Below are 15,000 nucleotides of genomic sequence, written 5' to 3'. Positions count from 1 at the left end.
AGGCAGATGAGAAATACTGTAAGTGCACTCAAGCTATCCGGGAAGGCCAAAGTTAGTTACTTTAAGGAGCAGTTCTCTCTCTGTGGGTCTAACCCCAAGAAGTTCTGGAAAACGGTTAAAGACCTGGAGAATAAACCCTCCTCCTCACAGCCTTAATGTTTATGACGTTGTTTTTACTGACCTGGAGAATAAACCCTCCTCCTCACAGCCTTAATGTTTATAACGTTGTTTTTACTGACATGAGCTATGACCGAAAATATCATCAGGACTACGATTACTCCCCACGAGTCCGATGAGGTGAATGATATACTGCTTTCCCGGGAACAAAAAACCCAAATCCCCGTGAAGAAGAGGAGGCTTAGAAAAAGGGGCCGAAGGGCAGGCAGCCTTCTGAGAATTCGTAGGTGATCGAATAAACCCCCACTTATTTCCATTCTGGAAAATAAAATAGATGACCTACGTGGAAGATTAAACTACCAACGGGGCGGCAGGGTAGCCTAGTGGTTAGAGGGGGGGCGGCAGGGTAGCCTAGTGGTTAGAGGGGGGGCGGCAGGGTAGCCTAGTGGTTAGAGGGGGGGCGGCAGGGTAGCCTAGTGGTTAGAGGGGGGGCGGCAGGGTAGCCTAGTGGTTAGAGGGGGGACGGCAGGGTAGCCTAGTGGTTAGAGGGGGGACGGCAGGGTAGCCTAGTGGTTAGAGCGTTGGACCAAGTAACCAAACGTTGCAAGATTGAATCCCCGAGCTGACAAGGTAAAAATCTGTCGTTCTGCCCCTGAACAGGCAGTTAACCCACTGTTCCTAAGTCGTCATTGAAAATAAGAATTTGTTCTTAACTGACTTGCCTAGTTAAATAAAGGTCAAACATTTTAATAATAATTAATAATTAAATACTGTAATTAAATACTGTAATTAAAAATAAAGAACAGAAAAGTGGTGTGTATTTGTATTCACCCCCTTTGCTATGAAGCCCCTGAATAAGATCTGGTGCAACCAATTACCTTCAGAAGTCACATAATTAGTTAAATAAAGTCCACCTGTGTGCAATCTAAGTGTCACATTATCTGTCACATGATCTCAGTATATATCCACTTGTTCTGAAAGGCTCCAGAGTCTGTAACACCCCTCTAAGCAAGGGGCACCACCAAGCAAGTGGCACTATGAAGACCAAGGAGCTCTCCAAACAGGCCAGGGACAAGGTTGGAGAAGTACAGATCAGGGTTGGGGAATAAAAAAATATCCAAAACTTTGAACATCCCACGAAGCATCATTACATCCATTATGAAAAAATGGAAAGAATATGGCACCACAACAAACCTGCCTAAGAGAGGGCCGCCCACCAAAACTCACGGACCAGGCAAGGAGAGCATTAATCAGAGAGGCAACAAAGAGACCAAAGATAACCCTGAAGGAGCTGCAAAGCTCCACAGAAGAGACTGGAGTATCTGTCCATAGGACCAGTTTAAGCCGTACACTCCACAGAGCTGGGCTTTATGGAAGAGTGGCCAGAAAAAAGCCATTGCTTAAAGACAAAAATAATAAGCAAACACATTTGGTGTTCACCAAAAGGCATGTGGGAGACTCCCCAAACATATGGAAGAAGGTACTCTGGTTAGAAGAGACTAAAATTTAGCTTTTTGTCCATCAAGGAAAATGCTATGTCTGGCGCAAACCCAACACCTCTCATCACACCGAGAACAACATGAAGCATGGTGGTGGCAGCATCATGCTGTGGGGATGTTTTTTATCAGTAGGGACTGGGAAACTGGTCAGAATCGAAGGAATGATGGATGCCGCTAAATTCTTGAGGGAAACCTGTTTAAGTCTACCAGAGATTTGAGGCTGGGGCGGAGGTTCACCTTCCAGCAGGCCAATGACCCTAAGCATACTGCTAAAGTAACACTCAAGTGGTTTAATGGGAAACATTTAAATGTCTTGGAATGGCCTAGTCAAACCCCAGACCTCAATCCAACTGAGAATCTGTGGTACGACTTACAGATTCCTGTACACCAGCGGAACCAATCCAACTTGAAGGAGCTGGAGCAGTTTTGCCTTGAAGAATGGGCAAAAATCCCAGTGGCTAGATGTGCCAAGTTTATAGAGACATACAAGAGACTTGCAGCTGTAATTGCAGCAAAAGGTGGCTCTACAAAGTATTGACTTGGAGGGGTGAATAGTTAAGAGTATTGACTTGGAGGGGTGAATAGTTAAGAGTATTGACTTGGAGGGGTGAATAGTTAAGAGTATTGACTTGGAGGGGTGAATAGTTAAGAGTATTGACTTGGAGGGGTGAATAGTTAAGAGTATTGACTTGGAGGGGTGAATAGTTAAGAGTATTGACTTGGAGGGGTGAATAGTTAAGAGTATTGACTTGGAGGGGTGAATAGTTAAGAGTATTGACTTGGAGGGGTGAATAGTTAAGAGTATTGACTTGGAGGGGTGAATAGTTAAGAGTATTGACTTGGAGGGGTGAATAGTTAAGAGTATTGACTTGGAGGGGTGAATAGTTAAGAGTATTGACTTGGAGGGGTGAATAGTTAAGAGTAGTGACTTGGAGGGGTGAATAGTTAAGAGTATTGACTTGGAGGGGTGAATAGTTAAGAGTATTGACTTGGAGGGGTGAATAGTTAAGAGTATTGACTTGGAGGGGTGAATAGTTAAGAGTATTGACTTGGAGGGGTGAATAGTTAAGAGTATTGACTTGGAGGGGTGAATAGTTAAGATTATTGACTTGGAGGGGTGAATAGTTAAGAGTATTGACTTGGAGGGGTGAATAGTTAAGAGTATTGACTTGGAGGGGTGAATAGTTATGAGTATTGACTTGGAGCGGTGAATAGTTAAGAGCACTCAGGTTTTGTGTTTGTTACACAATAACAATTATTTTGCATCTTCAAAGTGGTAGGCATGTTGTGTAAATCAAATGATACAACCCCCCCCAAAAATCTATTTTAATTCCAGGTTGTAAGGCAACAAAATAGGAGAAATGCCAAGAGGGGGTGAATACTTTCGCAGGACTCTCTACTCCTCTGTAAACTGGTCATCTCTGTATACCCGTCGCAAGACCCACTGGTTGATGCTTATTTATAAAACCCTCTTAGACCTCATACCCCTCTATCTGAGATATCTACTGCAGCCCTCATCTTCCAACATACAACCCCCGTTCTGCCAGTCATATTCTGTTAAAGGTCCCCAAAGCACACACATCCCTGGGTCGCTCCTTTTTTCAGTTCACTGCAGCTAGCGACTGGAACGAGCTGCAACAAACACTCAAACTGGACAGTTTTATCTCCATCTCTTCATTCAAAGACTCAATCATGGACACTCTTACTGACAGTTGTGGCTGCTTTGCGTGATGTATTGTTGTCTCTACCTTCTTGCCCGTTGTGCTGTTGACTGTGCCCAATAATGCTTGTACCATGTTTTGTTCTGCTACCATGTTGTTGTCTTGGGTATCTCTTTATGTAGTGTTGTGTCTCTTGTTGTGTTGTGTGTTTTTGTCCTATATTGTATTTATTTATTTTAATCCCAGGCCTCCGTCTCCACAAGGCCTTTTGGTAGGCCGTCATTGTAAATAATAATTTGTTCTTAACTGACTAGTTAAATAAAGTTTCAAAATATGTATATCTCTACAGTACCTTCTTGCCGTTTGTGCTGTTGTTGTCATGTTGTGTTGCTACCATGCTGTTGTTGTCATGTTGTGTTGCTACCGTGCTGTTGTTGTCATGTTGTGTTGCTACCATGCTGTTGTTGTCATGTTGTGTTGCTACCATGCTGTTGTTGTCATGTTGTGTTGCTACCGTGCTGTTGTTGTCATGTTGTGTTGCTACCATGCTGTGTTGTCATGTTGTGTTGCTACCATGCTGTTGTTGTCATGTTGTGTTGCTACCATGCTGTTGTTGTCATGTTGTGTTGCTACCATGCTGTTGTTGTCATGTTGTGTTGCTACCATGCTGTTGTTGTCATGTTGTGTTGCTACCATGCTGTTGTTGTCATGTTGTGTTGCTACCATGCTGTTGTTGTCATGTTGTGTTGCTACCATGCTGTTGTTGTCATGTTGTGTTGCTACCATGCTGTTGTTGTCATGTTGTGTTGCTACCATGCTGTTGTTGTCATGTTGTGTTGCTACCATGCTGTTGTTGTCATGTTGTGTTGCTACCATGCTGTTGTTGTCATGTTGTGTTGCTACCATGCTGTTGTTGTCATGTTGTGTTGCTACCATGCTGTTGTTGTCATGTTGTGTTGCTACCATGCTGTGTTGTCATGTTGTGTTGCTACCATGCTGTTGTTGTCATGTTGTGTTGCTACCATGCTGTTGTTGTCATGTTGTGTTGCTACCATGCTGTTGTTGTCATGTTGTGTTGCTACCATGCTGTTGTTGTCATGTTGTGTTGCTACCGTGCTGTTGTTGTCATGTTGTGTTGCTACCATGCTGTGTTGTCATGTTGTGTTGCTACCATGCTGTTGTTGTTCATGTTGTGTTGCTACCGTGCTGTTGTTGTCATGTTGTGTTGCTACCATGCTGTTGTTGTCATGTTGTGTTGCTACCATGCTGTTGTTGTCATGTTGTGTTGCTACCATGCTGTGTTGTCATGTTGTGTTGCTACCATGCTGTTGTTGTCATGTTGTGTTGCTACCATGCTGTTGTTGTCATGTTGTGTTGCTACCGTGCTGTTGTTGTCATGTTGTGTTGCTACCATGCTGTTGTTGTCATGTTGTGTTGCTACCCGTGCTGTTGTTGTCATGTTGTGTTGCTACCATGCTGTTGTTGTCATGTTGTGTTGCTACCATGCTGTTGTTGTCATGTTGTGTTGCTACCATGCTGTGTTGTCATGTTGTGTTGCTACCATGCTGTTGTTGTCATGTTGTGTTGCTACCGTGCTGTTGTTGTCATGTTGTGTTGCTACCATGCTGTTGTTGTCATGTTGTGTTGCTACCATGCTGTTGTTGTCATGTTGTGTTGCTACCATGCTGTGTTGTCATGTTGTGTTGCTACCATGCTGTTGTTGTCATGTTGTGTTGCTACCATGCTGTTGTTGTCATGTTGTGTTGCTACCATGCTGTTGTTGTCATGTTGTGTTGCTACCATGCTGTGTTGTCATGTTGTGTTGCTACCATGCTGTTGTTGTCATGTTGTGTTGCTACCATGCTGTTGTTGTCATGTTGTGTTGCTACCATGCTGTGTTGTCATGTTGTGTTGCTACCATGCTGTTGTTGTCATGTTGTGTTAAGAGTATTGACTTGGAGGGGTGAATAGTTAAGAGTTGTCATGTTGTGTTGCTACCATGCTGTGTTGTTATGTTGTGTTGCTACCATGCTGTTGTTGTCATGTTGTGTTGCTACCATGCTGTTGTTGTCATGTTCTGATGCTACCATGCTGTTGTTGTCATGTTGTGTTGCTACCATGCTGTTGTTGTCATGTTGTGTTGCTACCATGCTGTTGTTGTTATGTTGTGTTGCTACCATGCTGTTGTTGTCATGTTGTGTTGCTACCATGCTGTTGTTGTCATGTTGTGTTGCTACCATGCTGTTGTTGTCATGTTGTGTTGCTACCATGCTGTTGTTTTCATGTTGTGTTGCTACCATGCTGTTGTTGTCATGTTGTGTTGCTACCATGCTGTTGTTGTCATGTTGTGTTGCTACCATGCTGTGTTGTCATGTTGTGTTGCTACCATGCTGTGTTGTCATGTTGTGTTGCTACCATGCTGTTGTTGTCATGTTGTGTTGCTACCATGCAGTTGTTGTCATGTTGTGTTGCTACCATGCTGTTGTTGTCATGTTGTGTTGCTACCATGCTGTTGTTGTCATGTTGTGTTGCTACCATGCTGTTGTTGTCATGTTGTGTTGCTACCATGCTGTTGTTGTCATGTTGTGTTGCTACCATGCTGTTGTTGTCATGTTGTGTTGCTACCATGCTGTTGTTGTCATGTTGTGTTGCTACCATGCTGTTGTTGTCATGTTGTGTTGCTACCATGCTGTTGTTGTCATGTTGTGTTGCTACCATGCTGTTGTTGTCATGTTGTGTTGCTACCATGCTGTTGTTGTCATGTTGTGTTGCTACCATGCTGTTGTTGTCCATGTTGTGTTGCTACCATGCTGTTGTTGTCATGTTGTGTTGCTACCATGCTGTTGTTGTCATGTTGTGTTGCTACCATGCTGTTGTTGTCATGTTGTGTTGCTACCATGCTGTTGTTGTCATGTTGTGTTGCTACCGTGCTGTTGTTGTCATGTTGTGTTGCTACCATGCTGTGTTGTCATGTTGTGTTGCTACCATGCTGTTGTTGTCATGTTGTGTTGCTACCGTGCTGTTGTTGTCATGTTGTGTTGCTACCATGCTGTTGTTGTCATGTTGTGTTGCTACCATGCTGTTGTTGTCATGTTGTGTTGCTACCATGCTGTGTTGTCATGTTGTGTTGCTACCATGCTGTTGTTGTCATGTTGTGTTGCTACCATGCTGTTGTTGTCATGTTGTGTTGCTACCGTGCTGTTGTTGTCATGTTGTGTTGCTACCATGCTGTGTTGTCATGTTGTGTTGCTACCATGCTGTTGTTGTCATGTTGTGTTGCTACCGTGCTGTTGTTGTCATGTTGTGTTGCTACCATGCTGTTGTTGTCATGTTGTGTTGCTACCATGCTGTTGTTGTCATGTTGTGTTGCTACCATGCTGTGTTGTCATGTTGTGTTGCTACCATGCTGTTGTTGTCATGTTGTGTTGCTACCGTGCTGTTGTTGTCATGTTGTGTTGCTACCATGCTGTTGTTGTCATGTTGTGTTGCTACCATGCTGTTGTTGTCATGTTGTGTTGCTACCATGCTGTGTTGTCATGTTGTGTTGCTACCATGCTGTTGTTGTCATGTTGTGTTGCTACCATGCTGTTGTTGTCATGTTGTGTTGCTACCATGCTGTTGTTGTCATGTTGTGTTGCTACCATGCTGTGTTGTCATGTTGTGTTGCTACCATGCTGTTGTTGTCATGTTGTGTTGCTACCATGCTGTTGTTGTCATGTTGTGTTGCTACCATGCTGTGTTGTCATGTTGTGTTGCTACCATGCTGTTGTTGTCATGTTGTGTTAAGAGTATTGACTTGGAGGGGTGAATAGTTAAGAGTTGTCATGTTGTGTTGCTTACCATGCTGTGTTGTTATGTTGTGTTGCTACCATGCTGTTGTTGTCATGTTGTGTTGCTACCATGCTGTTGTTGTCATGTTCTGATGCTACCATGCTGTTGTTGTCATGTTGTGTTGCTACCATGCTGTTGTTGTCATGTTGTGTTGCTACCATGCTGTTGTTGTTATGTTGTGTTGCTACCATGCTGTTGTTGTCATGTTGTGTTGCTACCATGCTGTTGTTGTCATGTTGTGTTGCTACCATGCTGTTGTTGTCATGTTGTGTTGCTACCATGCTGTTGTTTTCATGTTGTGTTGCTACCATGCTGTTGTTGTCATGTTGTGTTGCTACCATGCTGTTGTTGTCATGTTGTGTTGCTACCATGCTGTGTTGTCATGTTGTGTTGCTACCATGCTGTGTTGTCATGTTGTGTTGCTACCATGCTGTTGTTGTCATGTTGTGTTGCTACCATGCAGTTGTGTCATGTTGTGTTGCTACCATGCTGTTGTTGTCATGTTGTGTTGCTACCATGCTGTTGTTGTCATGTTGTGTTGCTACCATGCTGTTGTTGTCATGTTGTGTTGCTACCATGCTGTTGTTGTCATGTTGTGTTGCTACCATGCTGTTGTTGTCATGTTGTGTTGCTACCATGCTGTTGTTGTCATGTTGTGTTGCTACCATGCTGTTGTTGTCATGTTGTGTTGCTACCATGCTGTTGTTGTCATGTTGTGTTGCTACCATGCTGTTGTTGTCATGTTGTGTTGCTACCCATGCTGTTGTTGTCATGTTGTGTTGCTACCATGCTGTTGTTGTCATGTTGTGTTGCTACCATGCTGTTGTTGTCATGTTGTGTTGCTACCATGCTGTTGTTGTCATGTTGTGTTGCTACCATGCTGTGTTGTCATGTTGTGTTGCTACCATGCTGTTGTTGTCATGTTGTGTTGCTACCATGCTGTTGTTGTCATGTTGTGTTGCTACCATGCTGTTGTTGTCAATGTTGTGATGCTACCATGCTGTTGTTGTCATGTTGTGTTGCTACCCGTGCTGTTGTTGTCATGTTGTGTTGCTACCATGCTGTGTTGTCATGTTGTGTTGCTACCATGCTGTTGTTGTCATGTTGTGTTGCTACCGTGCTGTTGTTGTCATGTTGTGTTGCTACCATGCTGTTGTTGTCATGTTGTGTTGCTACCATGCTGTTGTTGTCATGTTGTGTTGCTACCATGCTGTGTTGTCATGTTGTGTTGCTACCATGCTGTTGTTGTCATGTTGTGTTGCTACCATGCTGTTGTTGTCATGTTGTGTTGCTACCGTGCTGTTGTTGTCATGTTGTGTTGCTATCATGCTGTGTTGTCATGTTGTGTTGCTACCATGCTGTTGTTGTCATGTTGTGTTGCTACCGTGCTGTTGTTGTCATGTTGTGTTGCTACCATGCTGTTGTTGTCATGTTGTGTTGCTACCATGCTGTTGTTGTCATGTTGTGTTGCTACCATGCTGTGTTGTCATGTTGTGTTGCTACCATGCTGTTGTTGTCATGTTGTGTTGCTACCGTGCTGTTGTTGTCATGTTGTGTTGCTACCATGCTGTTGTTGTCATGTTGTGTTGCTACCATGCTGTTGTTGTCATGTTGTGTTGCTACCATGCTGTGTTGTCATGTTGTGTTGCTACCATGCTGTTGTTGTCATGTTGTGTTGCTACCATGCTGTTGTTGTCATGTTGTGTTGCTACCATGCTGTTGTTGTCATGTTGTGTTGCTACCATGCTGTGTTGTCATGTTGTGTTGCTACCATGCTGTTGTTGTCATGTTGTGTTGCTACCATGCTGTTGTTGTCATGTTGTGTTGCTACCATGCTGTGTTGTCATGTTGTGTTGCTACCATGCTGTTGTTGTCATGTTGTGTTAAGAGTATTGACTTGGAGGGGTGAATAGTTAAGAGTTGTCATGTTGTGTTGCTACCATGCTGTGTTGTTATGTTGTGTTGCTACCATGCTGTTGTTGTCATGTTGTGTTGCTACCATGCTGTTGTTGTCATGTTCTGATGCTACCATGCTGTTGTTGTCATGTTGTGTTGCTACCATGCTGTTGTTGTCATGTTGTGTTGCTACCATGCTGTTGTTGTTATGTTGTGTTGCTACCATGCTGTTGTTGTCATGTTGTGTTGCTACCATGCTGTTGTTGTCATGTTGTGTTGCTACCATGCTGTTGTTGTCATGTTGTGTTGCTACCATGCTGTTGTTGTCATGTTGTGTTGCTACCATGCTGTTGTTGTCATGTTGTGTTGCTACCATGCTGTTGTTGTCATGTTGTGTTGCTACCATGCTGTGTTGTCATGTTGTGTTGCTACCATGCTGTTGTTGTCATGTTGTGTTGCTACCATGCTGTTGTTGTCATGTTGTGTTGCTACCATGCTGTTGTTGTCATGTTGTGATGCTACCATGCTGTTGTTGTCATGTTGTGTTGCTACCGTGCTGTTGTTGTCATGTTGTGTTGCTACCATGCTGTGTTGTCATGTTGTGTTGCTACCATGCTGTTGTTGTCATGTTGTGTTGCTACCGTGCTGTTGTTGTCATGTTGTGTTGCTACCATGCTGTTGTTGTCATGTTGTGTTGCTACCATGCTGTTGTTGTCATGTTGTGTTGCTACCATGCTGTGTTGTCATGTTGTGTTGCTACCATGCTGTTGTTGTCATGTTGTGTTGCTACCATGCTGTTGTTGTCATGTTGTGTTGCTACCGTGCTGTTGTTGTCATGTTGTGTTGCTATCATGCTGTGTTGTCATGTTGTGTTGCTACCATGCTGTTGTTGTCATGTTGTGTTGCTACCGTGCTGTTGTTGTCATGTTGTGTTGCTACCATGCTGTTGTTGTCATGTTGTGTTGCTACCATGCTGTTGTTGTCATGTTGTGTTGCTACCATGCTGTGTTGTCATGTTGTGTTGCTACCATGCTGTTGTTGTCATGTTGTGTTGCTACCGTGCTGTTGTTGTCATGTTGTGTTGCTACCATGCTGTTGTTGTCATGTTGTGTTGCTACCATGCTGTTGTTGTCATGTTGTGTTGCTACCATGCTGTTGTTGTCATGTTGTGTTGCTACCATGCTGTTGTTGTCATGTTGTGTTGCTACCATGCTGTTGTTGTCATGTTGTGTTGCTACCATGCTGTTGTTGTCATGTTGTGTTGCTACCATGCTGTGTTGTCATGTTGTGTTGCTACCATGCTGTTGTTGTCATGTTGTGTTGCTACCATGCTGTTGTTGTCATGTTGTGTTGCTACCATGCTGTGTTGTCATGTTGTGTTGCTACCATGCTGTTGTTGTCATGTTGTGTTAAGAGTATTGACTTGGAGGGGTGAATAGTTAAGAGTTGTCATGTTGTGTTGCTACCATGCTGTGTTGTTATGTTGTGTTGCTACCATGCTGTTGTTGTCATGTTGTGTTGCTACCATGCTGTTGTTGTCATGTTCTGATGCTACCATGCTGTTGTTGTCATGTTGTGTTGCTACCATGCTGTTGTTGTCATGTTGTGTTGCTACCATGCTGTTGTTGTTATGTTGTGTTGCTACCATGCTGTTGTTGTCATGTTGTGTTGCTACCATGCTGTTGTTGTCATGTTGTGTTGCTACCATGCTGTTGTTGTCATGTTGTGTTGCTACCATGCTGTTGTTTTCATGTTGTGTTGCTACCATGCTGTTGTTGTCATGTTGTGTTGCTACCATGCTGTTGTTGTCATGTTGTGTTGCTACCATGCTGTGTTGTCATGTTGTGTTGCTACCATGCTGTGTTGTCATGTTGTGTTGCTACCATGCTGTTGTTGTCATGTTGTGTTGCTACCATGCAGTTGTTGTCATGTTGTGTTGCTACCATGCTGTTGTTGTCATGTTGTGTTGCTACCATGCTGTTGTTGTCATGTTGTGTTGCTACCATGCTGTTGTTGTCATGTTGTGTTGCTACCATGCTGTTGTTGTCATGTTGTGTTGCTACCATGCTGTTGTTGTCATGTTGTGTTGCTACCATGCTGTTGTTGTCATGTTGTGTTGCTACCATGCTGTTGTTGTCATGTTGTGTTGCTACCATGCTGTTGTTGTCATGTTGTGTTGCTACCATGCTGTTGTTGTCATGTTGTGTTGCTACCATGCTGTTGTTGTCATGTTGTGTTGCTACCATGCTGTTGTTGTCATGTTGTGTTGCTACCATGCTGTTGTTGTCATGTTGTGTTGCTACCATGCTGTGTTGTTATGTGTTTCTGCCTTGCTGTGTTGATGTATCAGGTCTCTCTTTATGTAGTGTTGTGTTGTCTCTCTTTATGTAGTGTTGTCTCTCTTTATGTAGTGTAGTGTTGTCTCTTTTTATGTAGTGTTGAGTTGTCTCTCTTTATGTAGTGTTGTCTCTCTTTATGTAGTGTTGTCTCTCTTTATGTTGTGTTGTCTCTCTTTATGTAGTGTAGTGTTGTCTCTCTTTATGTAGTGTTGTGTTGTCTCTCTTTATGTAGTGTTGTGTTGTCTCTCTTTATGTAGTGTTGTCTCTCTTTATGTAGTGTAGTGTTGTCTCTCTTTATGTAGTGTTGTCTCTCTTTATGTTGTGTTGTCTCTCTTTATGTTGTGTTGTCTCTCTTTATGTAGTGTAGTGTTGTCTCTCTTTATGTAGTGTAGTGTCTCTCTTTATGTTGTGTTGTCTCTCTTTATGTAGTGTAGTGTTGTCTCTCTTTATGTAGTGTAGTGTCTCTCTTTATGTAGTGTAGTGTCTCTCTTTATGTTGTGTTGTCTCTCTTTATGTAGTGTTGAGTTGTCTCTCTTTATGTAGTGTTGTCTCTCTTTATGTAGTGTTGTCTCTCTTTATGTAGTGTAGTGTTGTCTCTCTTTATGTAGTGTTGTCTCTCTTTATGTAGTGTAGTGTTGTCTCTCTTTATGTTGTGTTGTCTCTCTTTATGTAGTGTTGTGTTGTCTCTCTTTATGTAGTGTTGTCTCTCTTTATGTAGTGTTGTGTTGTCTCTCTTTATGTTGTGTTGTCTCTCTTTATGTAGTGTTGTCTCTCTTTATGTAGTGTAGTGTTGTCTCTCTTTATGTAGTGTAGTGTTGTCTCTCTTTATGTTGTGTTGTCTCTCTTTATGTAGTGTATTGTTGTCTCTCTTTATGTAGTGTAGTGTTGTCTTTCTTTATGTAGTGTTGTCTCTCTTTATGTAGTGTTGTGTTGTCTTTCTTTATGTTGTGTTGTCTCTCTTTATGTAGTGTTGTCTCTCTTTATGTAGTGTTGTGTTGTCTCTCTTTATGTAGTGTTGTCTCTCTTTATGTAGTGTAGTGTTGTCTCTCTTTATGTAGTGTAGTGTTGTCTCTCTTTATGTTGTGTTGTCTCTCTTTATGTAGTGTAGTGTTGTCTCTCTTTATGTAGTGTTGTCTCTCTTTATGTAGTGTTGTCTCTCTTTATGTTGTGTTGTCTCTCTTTATGTAGTGTTGTCTCTCTTTATGTAGTGTTGTCTCTCTTTATGTTGTGTAGTGTTGTCTCTCTTTATGTAGTGTTGTGTTGTCTCTCTTTAAAGCCAAATCCGGCTTTAAACTTCGGACCTGCCTGGTGTGTTCCTTGTTCTTCATGATGCTCTCTGCGCTTTTAACGGACCTCTGAGACTATCACAGTGCAGGTGCATTTATACGGAGACTTGATTACACACAGGTGGATTGTATTTATCATCATTAGTCATTTAGGTCAACATTGGATCATTCAGAGATCCTCACTGAACTTCTGGAGAGAGTTTGCTGCACTGAAAGTAAAGGGGCTGAATAATTTTGCACGCCCAATTTTTCAGTTTTTGATTTGTTAAAAAAGTTTGAAATATCCAATAAATGTCGTTCCACTTCATGATTGTGTCCCACTTGTTGTTGATTCTTCACAAAAAAATACAGTTTTATATCTTTATGTTTGAAGCCTGAAATGTGGAAAAGTTCGCAAAGTTCAAGGGGGCCGAATACTTTCGCAAGGCACTGTATATTTTATAATTTCATTGATGATACCATTAACACCACAGGCCTTTTTGGGTGGGGCTGTTTGTATTTTGTCCTGTAGTTCATTCAGGGTAATTGGAGAATTAAGTGGGTTCTGGTAGTCTTTAATAGTTGATTCTAAGATTTGTATTTGATCATGTATATGTTGTTGTTGTTTGTTCTGTGTTATAGAGCCAAAAAGATTGGAGAAGTGGTTTACCCACACATCTCTGTTTTGGATAGATACTGTACCTCTTCATGTTGTTGTTTGTTTAGTGTTTTCCAATTAACCCAGAAGTGGGTAGATTCTATAGATTCTTCAATTACATTGAGCTGATTTCTAACGTGCTGTTCCATCTTTTTCCGTAGTGTATTTCTGTATTGTTTTAGTGATTCACCATAGTGAAGGCGTAGACTCAGGTTTTCTGGGTCTGTATGTTTTTGTTTTGGATTCTCACTCTCTCTCTCTCTTCTGACTTCTGCTTCTCCCTCATTTAGAAAGAGAAGAGCTGTGAAAACATCCCCTTGGAGCCAGTAGTGTTTGAGAAGATGAAGTTGGTGAGTTTGAATGTGTGTTATTATTATTATTACAGTATTCTACAAAATATCTTCTATTCTAGGTTTGGTATTCATTTGTCTTCAGTTATTCATGCTGTCTTTGTTGTTGACTCTTTCAGAAGAGAGAGAACAGCCCAAAGACACAGACCCAGTCTCCGTCTATCTCAGACCTCCTAGGACTTGGTATCAGTACACCTCTCTACACATACAAATAGATTTCAACAGAAATTGTCAATATCTGTAGCAACATTGGCCTGGTCCTATATCTGTTTGTGCTCTTGCCAACCCAATAATGAATGGTTAAGTCAAACACGACAAGGAGTTGACGAGAGCACAAACAGGTACTAAATAGTACTGATGTGTCCAAAAACTCACGCTCTTTCTCTGTCTCTCTCGATCTCTCACTCTCTCTGTCTCTCTCTCTCTCTCTCTCTCTCTGTCTCTCTCTCTCTCTCTCTCTCTCTCTCTCTCTCTCTCTCTGTCTCTCTCTCTCTCTCTCTCTGTCTCTCTCTCTCTGTCTGTCTGTCTGTCTGTCTGTCTGTCTGTCTGTCTGTCTGTCTGTCTGTCTGTCTGTCTGTCTGTCTGTCTGTCTGTCTGTCTGTCTGTCTGTCTGTCTCTGTCTGTCTGTCTGTCTCTCTTTCTCTCTCTCTCTCTCTCTCTCTCTCCTCTCTCTCTCTCTCTCTCTCTCTCTGTCTCTCTGTCTGTGTGTTTCAGACGCTCCTGCTCCTCATGCTGTTGTATCTAATGGTAGATCCAGCCCTGGAGAGAGGGGGTGTCCTGCGGCGGCTAACCCAGCTACGATGCACTCTGACCTGAATCTATTCAGCCCCCTGCCTGCCTCCTCCAACACCTCCACCAAGACCACAGTGAGATTCAGAGAGAGGGACCAGTTATACACAGACAGATAGACAAACAAACAGACAGACACACTAACCTGTGTGACAATCTTTCCTCTCTCCAGCCGGTGGGTAGCTCCATGCCCAGGGGTTGTGTGGCTGCGTCGGTACCCGAGAACCTCAGCCTGTTCCTGGACTCAGCACCCAGACAGGAGGGCTCTAGGACAAAGATGTCTAAGGACTCCATCCTCTCCCTCTACGCAACCACACCCACATGGCACCAGAACCTGGCTGTACGAGGTAAGAGAAGAGGTGGTCACTGTGTTGATCATCTTTGATGTCCTTGGACTGTAAATGAACCTAGGTTATGGTATTCTATGGCTACATTAGTGGCTCAACTGTGTTTCCTCTGTCGGCATAGGTTTGTACCTGCAGCTGATTTTGAGTAGAAGTTGTCACTATTGTTTTTTCGTAACTTTCCTGTACCAACGGTCATTTTTAATCAAGTCTAATGATAGTTCACAGAACATGCTAAGGCTACCAACATT

At 42.7% G+C, this 15,000-nt stretch overlaps 1 protein-coding gene across 1 annotated transcript in view; it reads left to right on the top strand.

Moving 5' to 3' along the window:
* Window positions 1-15,000, top strand: part of LOC109903314 (stromal membrane-associated protein 2-like) — a 40,014-nt gene that overhangs the window by 22,763 nt on the left and 2,251 nt on the right. The window contains exons 5-8 of the mRNA XM_031789097.1: window positions 13,557-13,616; window positions 13,736-13,799; window positions 14,331-14,482; window positions 14,578-14,752. Of these exons, the coding sequence (XP_031644957.1) occupies window positions 13,557-13,616; window positions 13,736-13,799; window positions 14,331-14,482; window positions 14,578-14,752 (451 nt within the window). The remainder of the gene's footprint in view (window positions 1-13,556; window positions 13,617-13,735; window positions 13,800-14,330; window positions 14,483-14,577; window positions 14,753-15,000) is intronic.

The sequence above is a fragment of the Oncorhynchus kisutch genome, linkage group LG14 (assembly GCF_002021735.2).
Source record: "Oncorhynchus kisutch isolate 150728-3 linkage group LG14, Okis_V2, whole genome shotgun sequence".
Lineage (NCBI taxonomy): Eukaryota > Metazoa > Chordata > Actinopteri > Salmoniformes > Salmonidae > Oncorhynchus > Oncorhynchus kisutch.
Note: the sequence above shows the minus strand (reverse complement) of the source record. Positions and strands in the feature narration are given on the sequence as shown.